Genomic DNA, 19386 nt, shown 5'->3' with positions numbered 1-19386 from the left:
ACAACTTCTCAGAATAAGAATACTATGGAACTACATACTAGTGAATATTGATTGTTTCAGAAGAAAAACAACTGCTAATTGTAGATTGTCTTTTTTATGAACAAAAATTTAATCCTTATAGACATGCTTAGCCATGTCAGTAGTTGTTTGAATCATTTCCATTACAGAATTCTCTCTCTATATGACACACAGTAACAGCTACAAATATGATTTAAACGAAACCTTTGGTGTTTCCATGGTAATTTTTATGCTTGCTTGCAGAACAGATATAGGAAAATATGATGTCGGTACACTGCTCAACCATAACCGAAAATTGGGATGAAGCGTTTCCAAATGCAAGTCATTTACAATTTTCTCTAATGTTGGCATCCAGCTTGGCAATAAATGGCAGTTAGCAAAATAAAGCCACCTCCCCTGGAAAATTTAAAAATATACTATCATTACCAACATGAACGAATCAAATATTTGTTTTAGTTTTTCTAAATTTATTGAAAAATAATATTGAAAAGAATTTTGGTGAGATATTGCATAAATAGAATATTTTCATAACTACAATTTAATAAAAAATAATTTTTAAAAATAAGTTTACCACCTTTTGTTTTGCAACTGTTAGCAATTCTGAGGCATATTCTGCTTGACCTTGCCCGAGAGAAAGAACGGAATACTGCTCACACATGCCAGCATCCTTAGCAAGGTTGGTAACATATTCAATGGGATCCTTTAAAATGGGGGGGGGGGGATAATACAAATTAATTCAAAGATAACCAACAGAATTCATCTTATTCATGACCTTTTTCAGATATTGTCCTTGTGTAATGAGAACTCATCATTATGATCATGCAAGAATGTTGTGCAGGCTATTGTGTTGCAATTTATATGGATAAAGAGGAATTATTTGTGATTAGAACAAGGTAATCTTAAACTTGGAGGAAAACTACAGAGTCTACATAAAAATTACGCTACCATGAAAGCTCGCAATAACAAGTAATATTTATTAGCTCATTGAAAATCCATTACAAATCACTTATAATAGCAAGATTATAGCTATATTATAGCTATACTGAGAAAACACCAACGAATAAGGCAAATACACAAAAAATAATAATTTATTCGTTGGTGTCTTCTCAATATTCTTGGGCAAAGTTGATCAACTCTTCTATTATAGCTATACTACTTATACATGCCCCAATGTACTTTTTATAGTGGCAATATATTCTATCTATAACGATAAATAATTGAAAATGTTTTTTTCAGTAATTTGAGTATTATGATGTTGGAATTTCACTGTATTTTATTGTCTCTGAATTAATGAGTAATGCAAGGAAGAAAATTCATACAAATAACCGGTAAATTTAAAATGTAATAAGTCACTCACAACTCCAGAAGATACAATAAACAGAAGAGGAGTACTAGAATTAGATCCTTCCAAAATGTGTTTCATATTCAAAACAGGAGGCTGAAGGAACCTAGAATAAATAACAGTGTTTGTATTTTATAAAAAAAATTATGCTCTAAATCAATCAAAAGATAAGAATTTTCTTACTCTTTCCCAATTTTTTGCTCAACAAAAGCTGCTATGCAAGTAGTTATCCTGTCAGGTCGTAAAGAACGAACAAATAACATCTTCTGAAACTGATTGCAAAGATTTCGCCATTTTCCTGGAAATCGCACAAAAATAAATAAAAATTAAACAAGGAAAAAGTACACACTCCACAAATTATATGGAAAATCAACTGTTAATAAGCTTCTTGCATTGACAGATAACTATATAAAACAAAACACCAGAAATCATTTATGCTGATGCAGAAAAAATATAGAAGAAAAAGTTGATTACACATACTTTCCACTGAAAATGCTCATATACCTTGCCAAATGTCATGTGTGTTGTGTGTGATTGGGCATCATTAAAATCATGAGATTATTATTTTTTGATGTGAGAGAATTTAATGTAAGTTCTTAAGAAATCACCTGGAAGAGGAACTTTCTCAGGTTCAGGACTCATATACCATTCATGCCACAAGCGTGATAATTCATCGAAAGAAATCACAAGATCCATAAAGCGTGGAAGAGATTCCATACACACTATATTGTCCCAACAGTTTGATGGAAGCCACTGAGCACAAGGGTTGTGCGGAAAATCAGTTCTGTCATGTACCTAGATCATAATAATAAAAGGAAAACAATATTTCCCTCCCTTATTTAATATGAATATAAACATGAACCATAAGAATATTCATATCATGTGATTAAAATAAAGAGACAATCTCACATACCACAGCACCTCTCAGGAAAAAGTCATATTCCTCCATATTCAGATCCTTGGAAGACTCTAAAAGTTTCCCACACATGTGGAATGAAAACAGCAATTTGTGTTTTTCAAATATTGAGCGACATGCAAACCTAAATATAGAGAAAATATTAATAACTTTGAATGAAGTCATTAATGAAAAAAAAAATACTAAAAACTAATGAAGCACAGTATATATACTCATGTGTAAATCACGTTTTTGATGTCAATACGTTTTTTAAATTATCTAACAGTACATCTGCAAAAAAGTTGCATAATGAAATAAATTCATACGAAGTACAAATAAAAGCAAATGATGGTATCATATGTTACATATTCAAAAGGCAAATCTGATTATGCCTTATGTATGTTGGTACCTCTTCCAATCTAGGCACCAGGCACATGGCCCTCATTCATAAGGAAATTGTTTCACACTGTATCTCGGGAAGTTCGCAATGCATATATAAGCCACTGGTATCGCCTTTTAGATATTCCAAAAATAAATCTGAGGATGCCTATGAGTCAGTATCTACCACGCGATTCAAGGCATAAAGAATATATTCATGTTAAAACTTACTGCCGTGTCTATGGCATGGCCACGAAAAGGTTTTTGTTCAAAAATTTGTTCCTGTATTGAAGACAGGTCCTTTGAAGTAGGGTCATACATGTCAGTTTTTGAGGATTAAAAAAATTCAAACAGAGTTTTGCCAACAGTTCCTGCCCATAGCAGGGGGCGTTCACTGATTCCAGTCCCCAAAATAGGTTACACTCCACCTCATAGTCATTTTTGGAGCATCATGGATCCCCAGGTCAAGCGATGCATTGAGAACCCCCCCCCCCCCTTCCACCATAAGGTGGACACACTTGCTGGTAATTGCTATGCGAGGTCTCTGGAGCACCAAGAAGCACCCTGACAGTGCAGAGGTTAGCCACATGCATTAAGACAATCCTGCATGAAAGGCATTTCCAAAAAAAAATCAATCCACACAATGCAATAAGTACACCTGTTTGTGGCCCAAAAATGGTTGCCATCTAACATATCCGCCCACAATACTGAAATATTGTACACCCATGACTTCTTGCCTGTGCAGTAGTCGTTCATACGATGGAAAAATATAGCAGGAGGTAAGCGATTTTGAAGGTTTTGATTATTTTCCATTGTAACTTATATATCTTTAAAAATTTTTTCGCTATAATTAGTGTAATTTTTTTCGTGTTGGCTTATATGAGATACAAGGCAATTAACACGAAATATAAATGAAAATATGAGTGGTATAATGGTTAAAACTTATGAACTATAAATGAAAAAATTCGTAAAAAAGTGTGAGTACAAAGGAATAGACTTACTGGTACACTGCATAAGTATGGTAAGAGTTGAATTTTTCAACTTTTCTTTCAAAGTTGTATTCAGAAATGCAATGCATTACAGATGCAACAAAGAGCTCAACGTAGGGATCCAAAGCAAACAGATACATGGGATCAATAGCACTGAGATCATCCAGTACGAAAAACAGAACTGCGGCTCTCTTTGCACATGGTCTATAGGCCTAGAAAGACAAGTAAAAATTTAAAAAAAAAACGATTAATAAAGTGACTATGCACATTTCATTCTGTTAAGTCTCTTATATGATATCAATCTGTTTAAATCAGCTTAAATAAAAAAGGATAGAATGTCTTCCCTGAGATGGATAAGATGTGTTGTCCACTGACTAAAAATGTATGGTTTAAAAATTTTATGGCTTCATTTTTGATATAATAAAGGAAAAATTGATTTTACAAAGAAAATTTGAAAATTCACCATGTTGAATGTTGAGATGATTAAATTGAGACTACAGTTTTACAGTTTAAAGTCTGATGTGGATAGCAGCTCCCACACTCAAGCCAGGTTTAAAATTCAAAAAATCTGAATAACTTCAAGACACTCAATCAAAGGCACTAATAAAGTGATATTCACTGGAATCATTTTGCAGTAAACAAAAATTCAAATCATGCTAATGTGCAGATAGCATATTGACTTTACACTTCGCAGAGCTCAATTCCAGTAATCACAGTACTGTTGGGATCCAAGGTTTTCACCTGGTAATTATTCTGAAGTTTTCTCAAAACAGTAGACCCTCAACGTAAAAAAAAACAGAGTTCCTATCTACTTCAAGCTGCTTCTTATCAGAATATAGCAAAACAGAAAGATTTGAAACATTTCAGCATTGCATCACTGTCTGTTAGGCCAATGACAGCTTTTTTTGTAACTGAAATTTGCCAGATATCGGTGTGGATAAAATACAGCAATTTTACGAAAGTGATTTTTATAATGACTTTGTACCATATGTTGAAAAATTCATGAAAGATAAATATTTTTTTCAGAAAAGGCTGTTTTACTAATATACAAGACAACTTATAAGCTGTCTGACAAAGCATTTTTCTCAAGAGATAAAAAAAAAAGAGCTGTCAACAAATCACTGAATGTGAATCACTGTGTGAAATCACTGAATCAGCGAATGAACCATTATTAACGCTAGAATGGTCTAAGAGACGTAGTTCGTATAGGTATCATTAAGCAGATTTTTTAGGTACCATTCTAGGGTTAACAGAGTTTCTCAGTAACAAATGTGACTCCATTTCTATTGGTTAATTGGGGATTCTACTGTACATCCATCATCATTAACATAATAAAACTTAAGTTTGGAGAGAGAGTTTACGATATATCAAAAACGTGCCTGCTAAGTGTTCCTTGTTGAGATTAAAGCAATTTCTTCCTACATTATGAAATTTACATACTTAAGCCTATAAGCAGCACAACAGAAATCATTAAACACCCCTAAAAATGTCATGTCTTTTTTTAATGAAGTAGGCTTTCTTCTAATTTTCAAAAGGTGCCAACTAAGGAGTTTAGAGAGAAGTGTTCCATTGACAGGAATAAACTTTACAAAATATCTGGGCTAAAATAAGGAGGTGAGATATCTCGTCAATTCTGCTCAATGGGTTAATAATTAAAAAAAGGGAAGATTTATAAATCTTTTCTATCCTTGAGAATGTCTTGATGTTTCTAAATAGATTTGAACCATCTTTAACAGCAAACATCAATGTATTCAACAGCAAATTTAGGTATCCAACGATATGAGTTAAACAAAATATTTCTACAAGAAGTAATAATGAAAATAAGTTACATCTCTTGATTGATCAGTATTTGCTTCAACTATCTGGCTATTAGCTAGAGCTTTTTCCACTTCAATAGATATAGTCTTTGACTTTTGCAAAGCATCAATCAAGTCATCATCATCCAGAACTGAGCCTTTAGCTTTACTTAATAGTCTGCAAGAACAAGGAAAAAACAAAAATATCACAAAAAATTATATAGGCTATCCTTTCATTTGCAAATATTTTACGATCAAGGATTTTTTCAGAAGACTGATTTCATGAGAATAGTGAATATTTGAAAAATTCAGATCAAAAACCAGTTTTATGTTTAGTCACTCATGTAAGAATCCAACTTAATTTAGCTGCAATGGAATTTTGAAAACAAAATTCTTTGTTGTAAAAAAATGTTATTATACAGTGGTGAATTTCAATCAGACAATAATCTGTTGCTGAAGTCATATCAAATTGTGAACCAATATAGTATATACGCATGCATACAGCAATTTAATGCAAGTGCATTCATAGGCTCGAAGAATGAGTACTGAATAGAAAGACTGTTAAATTGTGTTTTTCAAATTTTCAGGCACCACTGTATCAATATTTGTTGCAATAAGAGTTTATTGTGTAAATCCGAATCAGGACTGTCCTTAACAGACGGGGGAAGAATAATAGTGGGACCTCAACAATTTTATGTAACCAAAAAATGTTTAGAACACCCCCTTTGCCCAGATTTTATGTATTTTTTGTGGGCAGGGGAATCCGCATCTATTACTTCAGAATATACAGAAATGCTGAGAAATATTTATGCAAAAGATTTTAAATTCACAATTAAATGTAAATTGAACAAAAATGTATGAAAATTCAGCACTGAAGGTAATTTTAAAATAAACTAATAAGAGAAATAATAAATTGAAATAAATTATTCCAGAAGCTAGTGGAGGTTTCTGAATTAATGACTTAAAAATGATCGAAAGAAATAATTCCTGCACCAATGAAAATTCAGAGCTAATAGAAGTAATTCCGGAATTGAAGAAAGAAACAATTTCATAATTGATGAAAAATTTACAATTAATGAAAGAAATATTTCCATAATTCATGAGAATTATTAGTTAATAAAGCTAATAATTCTGCAATTTATGAAAATCCAGGATTGGCAATATCAAAAATTTCAGAATTTATGAAAATACAGAATTAATTTAAGAAATAATTGAAGAATTGTTGGAAACCTCCAATAACTTACTGTGGGTCAGGACCTCACAAAGCACAGGGCTAGGTGTGACTGCACCTGTCACACCTCTAGGGGAGGGAACTCTGGCCCAAATAATGATATCCAAAATATGGATATAATATCATACTTCCCCCTCCTACCGCTATAAGCACAAATGTGCTAAGTTTTATTTTTTCTTTAATCAGCTGGTTGGATACTTTATTTTGCTATCTAAGTTTTGCCTGAAACGTGAATGTGTATCCCTATTGAAATGCATGTTAAAAACATTTTAGGAAAACAACTTCCATAGAGTAAACATTCACACATCATTTCCCACATTCTTTTTTTTCCAAGGACATTGCACTTCTAGCCTAAGGGGGACAATATGATACATCACCCTCAAGGAGAAGGATGTTACAGATTTGTACTAGAACTGTCTGTATAAATCGGCAAATAACATTTTACTGAAAATATTTTGTTTTTCTTACCTCAAAACATTATCTTCCAATTGTAGCAGCTTCTCCTTGTCAGCTACAATTTGTGATACTAAATCAGCCTTCTTCTCTTCCAGAGCAGGTGCATCAATCTTTACGAAAAGAGACAGCAACTGTGCTTCCAATCCTGGCAATTAATTATTTTGCAGAAAAGTCAATTATGGTCTATAATCTGTTAGGGAAGCGTGTATACTAAAAGCTGAAATCAGTTGAAAATTGTGTATTTGTATTGAGAAGGCACACACATAATGTGACAGTCAGAAATGAATACTGTATTCCCTTGAATTAGCTGGCATATCAGGCAACAGTGAGGGGAGACCAGAATGCCAAGTAATTCAAGTTACAGATCCCGGAAAATTATTAAATATCTGGACTCTAAGAATTGATTGAATTGGTTGATTTGAACTTTGTCTGTTCTCTTCATTTGAATATCCTTCCTGTTTTACAAATTACGTTTAGCTAGTTCTAGCTTCATGATATCATAAATTTTTACACATTGAAAATGTTGGATCCTCGACATATTCATTCACATAGATTAGATGAGCTACATGTAAAAATTAATAGACTGCAAAATATTTAATTGCATTAGCTCCTGTTAATTGCATTTTTAATTGGGTTGCCGTATTTTTGAAACATATGACATCCATATTTTTATGGGCATCTTTTTATCAGCCACCTCGTTGGGCATTTTGCCTGTTGTGACGTTGTATTTGTATTTGTATTTTGCATTCTTTGATCACGTGTTTAAGATTTTAGTAAGTAGAGCAAAGAATTAAAGAATTGCCCTACAGAACATCTCATTGCGAACATGTCATTACTGAATCAGCAGCATGTTTCCTCAATCTCTGAACATGCAAAAAAAAAGTATCTGTATTTCATCTTAGACTATTGATATTTAAGTTAGTGATAAATAAATGCTTAATTTTCATTATCATCAAATTCCAGGACAAAACATGTTTGCTACAGTGAAAACTATTATTTTATTCTGATTTGCATATTTTCTGAGTATTAAATATAGATTGATATCAGTCTTTTGATCATATCATGAAACCCTTAATGAACCTCACTTTTTCAACATGCAGGGGAATGAACGCTCTAACACTGAAAAACTTGGTGACCCTGATTTTTACGACATGCCAGTTAATGGGGGTAGGGTGAGATATGTACACACATATATAATTAAATAATTATTACTAAGCACTACATAATAATTTATACTTTAATGATGATTTTTCTAATACAAATTTGTAGAAACATGTTCACTCAATCACCAGTTAAAATAAAATGTTTCTACAGACTGGTGATACGCATTAAATACAATTTAAAAATTAATATACACTATTTATATTTAAAATGTAATTTTCTTCATTACGAAAGGAATTTTTAGATGAAATTATCTGAAATGAGAATGTTTGAAAGCATTTTTCATACCAGTTCACTTCAGTAAATCTAGAATACACTGGTGTTAGGGCTTTTACCGCAACACACACACATATACATATCAACCAATATACTCTTTGCATTTTAACACCTATAACTGGTTATATGCATAACATATTACCTTCTTTTTTGAGAGCAAAGTCAATGATGCAGGTCAAATGAGACAATGTTTGAAAACTTGGATTTTTGTCTTGAGTGGTCAGGTATAGCTTGAAATTCTCATTGTATGGTATGACAGAGTTTGAAAAATTGATCGTTTGATTACTCTTGCTAGTCACACGGCCATGTCTAAGGAGAGGCAGCAGAACAGGGTCAATCGAAGTTGGAATGTTTGGGATGAGCACAGGTTTCCCATACGTTATTGCAAGACTGAGCGTTTTCATCCATGTGGAACTATGTAAATCCAGAAGTTTCAGACCCTAAAAATATTTTTTTGGGAAAATGTGAATGCTTTGTAAAATTGAGATGGTCTATTTTATTATAATCAAAAAATCATATCACTTAAAAACTATACATTTAAATAATGCATGGGTTTTTTTTTTAAATATCCTTCCTCGGTAGGATAGATGTCAATTGTTTTAGTAAATAAAAATCAGAATTTTAAATTTGTTCAAAAGATGAATTTCAATTTTCTATTTTTTGTTTTTTTGAGATAAAAATAAATATTAAAAATTTTGACCAAGCATTATATATCTATAATAACTAAAGTGTGTGAATATATCTGTAAAATAAAAAGAGAAAATTATAGCAAACTGGTTTTTTTATGATTTCGCTGGAATATTTTATAAGGCAGAAAATGCTTTCAGAATGTCCACACATAATATAAATTTAAATAAGATTTTGTCTTCATCAAAAATTCATTTTTTACACACCTCACTTTTTTCCATGCGCTTTATCCATTTGACAGCTTGACCCTGGGGATCAATGATCAGGGGCCATCGCTTGGAGTTTGAAATAACTATGGCATTTTCTGTTGAATGGTGATCACTTGGAAGTCCATAGGAGAGCCATGAAGACACTTGTAAGTCTGAAGAAAGGAATTCCACCAAGTCGACACTCTGGCTGCATTTTAAGTTATTACTTTCAAGCTAGGGAATAATAAAAAAAAGGAATATTTAAAAACAAAATTAACCGAATGTAAAAGAAAGGGGGAAAAAGGACAACCACAATGAAAATAACAATTTTGCATCAGAAATCCTTCTCTAATATGAACACTAAAGTCTAAAACAGCAACAATTTAAAATTACTACCCAAGACACCTATATGATTAGTCTACAACGTGGGGGGGGAGTCCTACTTAATTAAGGGAGGTTTCTATTGGGAGTCCTTGAAAAGATTTCAGGAACGAACTTACATGACAGAAAAAAATAACTCATAACTCTTTATTCTTGTTTAAGATTGTAACAAGTATCCATGACAAATTCCCAAATGAGAGAAATAATATGAGCCAATCGGTGCATAAACATGTAGCTTGCAGAAGAATGTTTATTACAATAAAGATATTGGAGAGAAAAATACTTCAAAATTTTGAGAAATTGAATTTTCTGGATGTTAATGTCGAAACTGATATTTGGAAAAAACGTGATTTGCTTCCTCTGGGAATCGAACCTGGGTCCTCTTGTATACCAGGCAAGTGCACTAACCAATACACCAGACACACTTTCCAAGTCCTTTTTACACGAATTAATAGCATGAAGTGCTGAGTGAAGTCATAGCAGCCTCCCTTAACTACAGCAATTTTCGCTTCAGTTGGTGTTTTTGTATGAAGAGATGGTATTTTTTCAGCCTGAAATATACTGAGAAATTGAATTTTATGGATGTTAATGCCGAAACTGATATTTGGAAAGAAAAGTGATTTGCCTCCTCCGGGGATTGAACCCGGGTCCGCTTGCAAGGAATTGGAAAAGTGTGTTTCTGTTGTATTGGTTAGCGCACTTGCCCAGTAAGCAAGGGGATCCCGATTCAATTCCTAGAGGAGACAAATTACTTTTCTTTCCAAATATCAGTTTCTGCATTAACATCCAGAAAATTCAATTTCTCAGTATATTTCCGGCAGAAAAAATACCATCTCTTCATACTTCAAAATTTTCTTTCCTATTAGAAATTTTAGGCTGATTTAAACACTGTGAATGACAATCATTGAAGTGAACATTGTCTAAACTTTGTATGATAGCACGACATTTCATCATAGGAGAAAAATGCTTGACATGCTTGCTCCCTACACAAGATGATGGGTTTTGAGCTGAAGCACTCAATGTAGTGCTTACTAAACATGTCAAAACTCAGGTCTTCATCAACTTTTCTATTGCTAGGGGAAATATGCAAACCAGTCTCAAGCATGCACAGCGAAACAATTTTTATTTGATGGTTAACAGGTGCCTGCTTTCTCAGTTAAGACAATGAAAACTGATTGCCTTACATACTTAATGACTCATTTCTTATAAGCATTTATAAATAGAATATTATTTCTGCAATAAAGTTTGAATAAAATGTGTTTCATTAACTGAAAAAAATATAAAAATGTTCAACAACCTTCTCTCTCCAACACTTGGTGAGTTCCATTCTATAACTAGAGACAAATGGCCCAAGGTAACATACAAAGGCTGTAGTAATTATGCTATCACCAATGATGAATGCTAATTTCTCTTTCAAGCTCTATATGTTGAAAAAAAAAATATGAAAGTTCTTTGGCATAAGAAATATTTGTAATGTTATCAACTGCATGTAAAAAATTTTAGGAAAAAAAACCAATTTTTAATATTACCTATACACCGAATATTCATAATACTTGGCAAATTAAAAAACTAATTCGATGATCATTCTAATCATATTTAGTTCATAATAAAACATGTTTTAAGCTGGAACCCAAATTTGTTAGACTAAAGGTTAGTAACACAAGATTTGTTATATGATAGGTACACTTATTTCCAATTATTGTGCATGTCAGTCAGAATGATACCTTAAGGTGGTTTTTAACTTCTAAATATTTTGATTTACATTGTAGTGAAGTGAAAGGTGCACAAAGTTTTGGTTCAACAAATTCGGTTTGAATTTTAGCAATGAGCATGGAAGCACAACATTTGAAAATCAGTTTTATTAGAGGTAATGCCAGTATTATAGCAGAGGTTCTAATCTCATTGGCTCTTATCTGCATGAAGAAACTGTTGATGATGAAGAAATATTTCTATAATAATCCAGATTTGGATTGTATCAAGTTAAATTCTTACTATAAATATAATTTATTTTTCCTTCAAGATTTTTCTAATTAATTTAGAAACTAATAGCTTATATTGAGTGTAGTTGTTACAAAACTTACTGCAACTTTAATTTTCCATCTTTCTTTCTCCGATGACAGGCCACTAACAAGTTCTGTGGCTTTCCTCAATTTTTCAGCAAGCATTCGTTGCTCTTCGAGCAGTTCCTGCTTACGTTTCAATTTTGCATCATATTCCCTTTTCAAATATTCGATTTTCTCATTCAGCTATTTGAAAAGAGAAAAATATGTATGGCATCATCATTGGATAATCAATTTTGTATTTTACAAAATTGTATAACACTCTAAACTACAAAATGAAAAATATATGTTGAGCCTTGATGTTGGAAGAAATTTTTCTTCATTATCTTCCTCTTATTGTCCCTTCTTTCACTGGCCTGGAATGGGGAATGGATGAAATTTTAAACCTTCGGAATTCACACAAATTTTTATGCAGTCCATTGATCTCCTCTAGCTGTTTCTTCCACAGTTTGAGAGAACTATGGATGCCCGTTTCACCTTTTAATAATTTAAACCAGCCTCAACTTGATTTGCATTTCTCAGTCTAATCCATACATTTTTTAGTAAATTTTTGAATTTTGTTTCTGATTAAATTTTTGTGCGTGCGCGTGTGTGTGTCCTACCTTTGTGACAAATCATTGCCCAAGTAATTTTCCCAGTCCATTTGTCATTGTTGAACAAAGGCAATAAGCAGTTTTTTCCATCTCTTGATGGAAGATCAACTTTTGCATATATATCTATTTTAATCTATTGACTTTAGAAAGCATTATCATTTCTCCAGCAGATATCCTTATCAATATTCTTTCCCTCTCTGTTGCAAAGAATTTTCTGAAGCTGAATGCCATGCCCAGGGGTGGGAAGTGACTGAGTCCATTTCGGAGCAGCTTTGGAGCAGCAAAATTCAGGATTTGGAGCAGTTTTGGAGCAGCAAATTCGGGATTTGGAGCAGCAAAATATGAGATTCGGAGCAGATATTTATAAATTGGAACAGTGAAATTAACAAGAATATTTTCGTTAACCCTCAACCCTTTTCAAAATAAACTGCACTGTATTTTGTTATCAAACATCTTTTCGTCAGCTTGATTGTGTTTTAGGCTTTTGACACCTTGTTTGAAAGAGCGGCTATCATAAAATTTTTTGCACCCGTCTATTTAAGATGATTTTTGCTTACTGTGGGCACTATTTGCTGCCTTGAACAGCAGCACTTCAAATGAGCTAAAAAAAATTTATAAGTTTTTAATTTTTTTATACTTGGAAAGAAATTGTTTCAAAATGGGAGAGAATTTCGTAACAATCTTCTCGATGTTTGGCGATTCAGCACTCATTATCTGGCGAGATTGGTGATCTGACACTCGCTATTTGGCGAGGTTGACGATTTAACGCTCGCTATTTGGCGAGATTGATGATTTAACGCTGGTTATTTGGCAATATTGACGATTTAACGCTCGTTATTCGGCAACATTAGCGATTTAACGCTCGTTATTCGGCAAAACTAGCGATTTAACGCTCGTTATTCGGCAAAATTAGCGATTTAACGCTCGTTATTCGGCAAAGTTTCTAAACTAACATCCGTAATTCGGCGGACATGCGCTTTTTACTCCCGGAATGAAAATTTTTTTCACGAAACATCGGGATTTAACACAATGACAATCGACTACAGTAATTTTTGCTGCTTCCAGTGACGACTTTTTTTTTTAAACGGAAACACTCGAATTTGCACTTTAAAGCTGAAAGGCATTGCAAGCCATCTTCAGTTCCACGATCACGGACAATATCGGGGTTTCGCGATGGAAAGCCCGATCAGGGGCCGATAGTTTAAGTATAGTGGAATAAAACACGCTCTTCTCTTTCGTAAAGAAACGTTTCGTGGCTAGCAGGAACAAAATGTTTTTGGCGTCCTTTCCGAAATTTCGGGCATACTGAAGCAAAATTCGCTATTTGGCGCAGAAAAATGCGAAAATACGCTATTGGAGCAGGATGGCGCAAGATATTAGTTTTGGCGCAGTGCGGCGCAATTGGCGCAGAGTTCCCACCCCTGCATGCCCTCAAATACATCTCTAGTTGCTTTAATTCTATAAATTTATGTACAACTTTTTTTCTTCTCTATGCTCAACAAAGTTCATAATTGAATGTGAGTTATATCAAATAACATTCATCCATTAAAAATGTCATCAAATTAGTTCTCATGCACTAGCAAACCTAGCGAGTTCTCCTGGGTTAAACATGTTGAAAAATTTCTTTGAATTAAAAAAGTTTAAGAAAAATACATTTTGTCCAGGCAACTTGTTTAATGCTCATTTATTTTTGTTAAATAGCTAAGTTTTCTTTAAACACTTCCTATACAAATACAACACCACAACAGGCAAAATGCCCAATGAGGTGACTGAGAAAAAGATGAACATAACAAATATGGATGTCATATATTTCAAAAATACAGCAGCCCAATTAAAAATGCAATTACAAACAATACATATACCTTTACATGATGAAATATTATACAATGCCCATAAAGAATACAAATGGTTGTCTAATTCTAAGTATGGGTAACTTCTCGATTTACCCCAACGTGTTTATCGTATTTCTTTTTAAATGTGTCAATTGTGTTAGAATTTAATACCTCCGGGGGTAAGCTATTCCATTTATCAACAACCCTATTAGAAAAAAAGTCCCAGCGACACCATAACCTTGCATTGTCCCTTACCAATCGATACTGTTGTCCCCTTGTAAAAGCAATTGATTGACCATGTACTAATAATTCATGGTCCATCCTATCCATCCCATTGGAAATTTTGAATACTTCGATCATATTTCCCTGACACCTGCGTTCATCCATTGTAAACATATTCAAAAAGTAGAGTCGTTGTAGTCTCTCTTCATAGCTCATGGCCCGTGTCCCAATAAAGATACGCGTAGCTCTTCTCTGCACCCTTCAACCAAGTCCATGTCCCTCTGTAGGTATGGTCTCCAAACCTTACAGCATACTCCAGTCCAGGACGAACTAAGCCTCGGAAAAGCGGAAGAATGACTTTTGGAGAACTCCAAGAGACTTTTCAAAAATGAAACCAAGCGTTCTATTTGATTTTTTGGCCACCGTTGAACAATGTCTAGAAAAATTGTTTTTTCGGGTTCGAAGACCGTCGTCCGTTTGAGTTTGTTCTCAACGTTTCCCCAACACTAGTGGTTGGCATCATCAGGAGAATTGATAAACTGGATCAAAGTCAAGTTTTCCGGAGTCTCAGGTTGTATTTATGCACATAAGTGGCTTGAACTACACTATTGTTTTGCGATTGGTCAGTTGATTCTATGGCTGGCAGCGTATTGTAAACAGTTGTTATGCTGGTAGAACCTGATTGGCCGAGAGATGTGGAGTTATCTGATTGGCTGTTGTCATCATTCTGTTGCTGGACCTTGAAGTAGGTAGTTACTACTGTATGTATTACTACTGAACTGTACACTGTACCACAGTGTACAGTTCAGCAAAACACAGGTAATAGCTAATGTTGACCACTTCTTCCCACGAATCTACAGAGAGGCTATTGAAATATACAAGCACAAAAACAGCTATAATAGAAGAGAAGAAACTTTGAAATTGAGCAGATCCTGGACACCAGCTCTCAGAAGAACAAGAACCTTCCCCTTCAAGGTCCAGCAACAGAATGATGACAACAGCCAATCAGATAACTCCACATCTCTCGGCCAATCAGGTTCTACCAGCATAACAACTGTTTACAATACGCTGCCAGCCATAGAATCAACTGACCAATCGCAAAACAATAGTGTAGTTCAAGCCACTTATGTGCATAAATACAACCTGAGACTCCGGAAAACTTGACTTTGATCCAGTTTATCAATTCTCCTGATGATGCCAACCACTAGTGTTGGGGAAACGTTGAGAACAAACTCAAACGGACGACGGTCTTCGAACCCGAAAAAACAATTTTTATCAAATGATGGCCGTGAAAACCTTATAGACTATTTAATGTCTAGAAAATCTATAAGCCGCTCTTCAATGAGAATTCCCAAATCGGTGACCCTAGTTTCATCAGAGATAGTGACACCACTCACCTCATATGAGAACCGTGGTTGTTCGAACCAAAATGAGCGCCCATGCACTTGTCAATGCTAAACGTCATGCTCCATTCATTTGCTATGCTGCAATCCTGTTTAAGTTGGTCTGGTGCACCTCCCTATCGCTTTGATTCATGATTACCCCCATTAGCTTCACATCGTCTGCAAATTTGCTAGCAACCCTGATCATTGATACCCTGATCAAGTTTATCGATAAAAAGTGAAAAAAGTATGGGGCCAAGGACACTTCCTTGAGGAACTCCACTTGTGATGTCTGTCCAACCAGAGGACAAACCTAATCCCCATTTACCATAACTCGTTGCGACCTATCTCTTAACCATGATTCTATCCAATTCATCAAGTTGCCCCCTATCCCAATCTCATGTAAACGCTTCAAGAGTTTACCATCTTGGACCCGATCAAATGCCTCCTGGAAATCAAGGTAAACAACATCTACATTTTTGCCCTTATCCAAAGCCTTCGTCACGTGATCATGGAAGCAGAGGAGGTTAGTCACACATAACTCCCCCTTCCTGAACCCATACTGATTATCCGACAATACATTATTCTCGTCTATCCACTTCACAAACTGCCTTTTGATAATAATTTCAAATTTTCGAGAGGGAGCTCGTCAAACGCCCTGGACGATAATTGGACACAGCTTCTCTGCTACCTTTCTTAAATATTGGAACAACATTAGCAAGTTTCCAATCCCCTGGGATGATACCCTCAGCAACACTACTCCTGTATATCTGTGTGACTGGCCCCAACAATTCATTAGCACAGGCGGACCATAAGATAGATATCTGGTCCTGGTGCTTTTCTTGCACATACCTTTTTTAGAAGATTTAGGACTTCCACTTGAATATCGTAGAGGATTTTATTACCCCATGCAACACCCGTATATTGAATATCATCTCCATTAAAAACTGATGCGAAAAAATCATTGAAAGCACTACACATACCTACATTGCTCTCTAACCTAGACCCTGCTATCGAGAGGGGGTCAACACTGTCCCCTTACATCCATTATTGACGTATCTAAAAAATGATTTTGGGTCAGAGCCAATGTTATCTGCCAACATAGATTCAACTTCCTTTTCTACTATCTCTTATCACTTTCTTCAACGCTCTTCTTTTATCAGTAAACAATGATAGGTCACATTGTCCACTTTTATACTCCCTGAATGCTCTTTTCTTTTCAAGATAAATAGCATGCTATCCGTGAACCATAGGTGGCTCGATGTACAAACACACTTTTTTCTAACAAAGGGAATAACATTGTGCAAAACGGAAGATAGCTTTGTACTAAATTCTTCCCATTGACTCACCACCCCAACTGATTCCAACCGATCTTTGAAAACTTCCGCTAACCTTTCTCTCAAAACATTAAAGTTAGTGCTCCAAAAACAAGGAACCAGTCTTTTGATATCAACCTTAACGGAAGAAAATTTACAGAGAAAACTGATGACATGATGTGTGATCACTGAAAGAAAAATCTTTCCCCACTGAAACATGTTCAACAAGATCCTCAGAAATGGTAAGAACTAAATCCAAAATAGCAGTACCCCTAATGGCTTCTGATACATGCTGATACAAAATATTTTCGAGCACCAACTTAAGAAAGTCTCTTTCATACTGATCTTTAGCTGAAAGGTTCTCCCAATCAATACCCGGGTAATTGAAATCCCCTAGTATATGACAACCCTCTTACGCTTATACATGTAGGAAATTTCATCATGAAACTTGGCGATGTAGTTTGGTTCCCTATTTGGTGGATTGTAACAAACCCCAAAAATAACTTTATAATGTCTTTTGTTTTCTAGCTTAACCTATATAGTTTCCATATCACTTCTCTGCACGTTACACTCTCTAGACTTCAAACATGATTTCACATATATCAACACTCTACCCCATTTCCTATCAGATCTTTTTCTCAAAAAAGTATTGTATCCTGAGATGTGTAAGAAAGATTCATCCCATTGTTTGCCTAAGATTCTGTAATGGCTATAAGATCCAAGCCCTCCACAACTATCATAGTTTCTAAAAAAATCTTTCTTATTACCCAAGCTCCTGGCATTAATTAGCACATATTTTAATTTGCCCAGTGATTTAGTGTCAATTGAGAAGCCATCGAAGTCAGAGGTGGATAATTTCCTGTCAGTACTGTTGTGATTATCATTAACTAACCTGCATTTTTTACTATGTAGTCTGGGAGTTAAAAACCTGACATAAACCTATTGTAAACCTCCCAGATTCCCCCCCCCCATTTAGATGGATCCCACCCCAACGAAGCCACCCATTGGTAAATAAGGGAAGCTCCAAAAATGTGACCCCAAGTGAGAAGCAAATGTCCTTCAGGCCTAAATTGAATTGGTGGATTTTAATCCTATACTCCCTACTACCTCTTGACAGTACTGGAATCACTGCCACATCGGAACCACCCCCCACCTCCCAGCAGATAATAGTAAATCTCTGTACTGACACAGACTCACTAATATTTGCTGTATTGTAATTAAACTATTACTATAGTAATACAAGCAAATATAATAAAATTGTTTTCTTAGAAGTTTTTTAATGATTTTTCAAAACTTATAACACAATTTAAAAAGCAAACGATACCTCTTTTAGTATTCTTTCAGCTTCAGCTAGCTTCTCTTGCAGTTTTTTCAGAGCCTCTAAAGCAGCTTGATGCTTTAGTTTCTTTGGTAAAACAGTTCTATATAGATGTGAAATTAAATAAAAAATTCTATCCAAACACATTACATGCATGAAACTGGCATATATAGATACCATAACTTTCTGTGCATATAATTTGTAGATTATCTGTTATGAAATATAAAGAACCCATAGTTATTTCTATGTTTGAAGGGCTCAAGAAAGGCAAATCTCCTTCAGAGCAAATTTTGAGTGGTATTTTTTTATGTGATAAAATGCATCATTTTTCTTTCATTTTAGTTTCCAAAAGCGGCCATTATTTGAAAATTGTTGTTCAGAGGGTGTGTTCTGTTCCAAGACAATGTGGTCATTGTTTGGAGGTGACCGTTATGAGATGTTTTACTGTAGATAAAAGATGGCTTATAGATTCAAGTGGAGTTAGGTGGGGTGGAAAATGCTCTTATTCAACAAAGGATCTTCTATTCAACACATTATAACATAAGTACAAAGATCCTCTAATTATTAGGTGTGAATTGAAACATATACTCAACTGCACATGCACCTCATAAACATTCACCTGAGGAATTTCTAATGAATTGCCTCATGTTGGGAAGTCTTTATATGTATATGTATGTATTACTAAGGCATTTATAATTGTCTGAATAGTTGGGGTATTGTGTTACACTATAATCTATTTTTCGAATTATGAGTGAAAGCGGCAAGTCTAAACATTATTTTTTAATAGAGGGCTTGCAATAATAGTAAATTTTTTCAGAGGAGAGAGTGTTTCTCCTATTTGCTCTCTGAACTTGGAACACATCAG

General features: G+C 34.4%; 1 protein-coding gene across 1 annotated transcript in view; it reads right to left on the bottom strand.

The window, feature by feature from the left end:
• The window catches only part of kl-2 (dynein heavy chain 2, axonemal kl-2), a 118637-nt gene that overhangs the window by 28484 nt on the left and 70767 nt on the right, over window positions 1-19386 (bottom strand). Inside the window, exons 42-55 of the mRNA XM_089234511.1 lie at window positions 18528-18624; window positions 11880-12044; window positions 11096-11218; window positions 9436-9651; window positions 8685-8982; window positions 7118-7250; window positions 5452-5596; window positions 3635-3834; window positions 2274-2400; window positions 1969-2155; window positions 1544-1658; window positions 1376-1466; window positions 593-718; window positions 223-414 (exon numbers count right to left, since the gene is read on the bottom strand). Coding sequence (XP_089090637.1) covers window positions 223-414; window positions 593-718; window positions 1376-1466; window positions 1544-1658; window positions 1969-2155; window positions 2274-2400; window positions 3635-3834; window positions 5452-5596; window positions 7118-7250; window positions 8685-8982; window positions 9436-9651; window positions 11096-11218; window positions 11880-12044; window positions 18528-18624 — 2215 coding nt within the window. The remainder of the gene's footprint in view (window positions 1-222; window positions 415-592; window positions 719-1375; window positions 1467-1543; window positions 1659-1968; window positions 2156-2273; window positions 2401-3634; window positions 3835-5451; window positions 5597-7117; window positions 7251-8684; window positions 8983-9435; window positions 9652-11095; window positions 11219-11879; window positions 12045-18527; window positions 18625-19386) is intronic.

Source organism: Pholcus phalangioides, unplaced genomic scaffold (assembly GCF_987345545.1).
Source record: "Pholcus phalangioides strain wild (caught in Gottingen) unplaced genomic scaffold, Ppha-v1.0 ptg000008l_1, whole genome shotgun sequence".
NCBI classification, from domain to species: domain Eukaryota; kingdom Metazoa; phylum Arthropoda; class Arachnida; order Araneae; family Pholcidae; genus Pholcus; species Pholcus phalangioides.
Note: the sequence above shows the minus strand (reverse complement) of the source record. Positions and strands in the feature narration are given on the sequence as shown.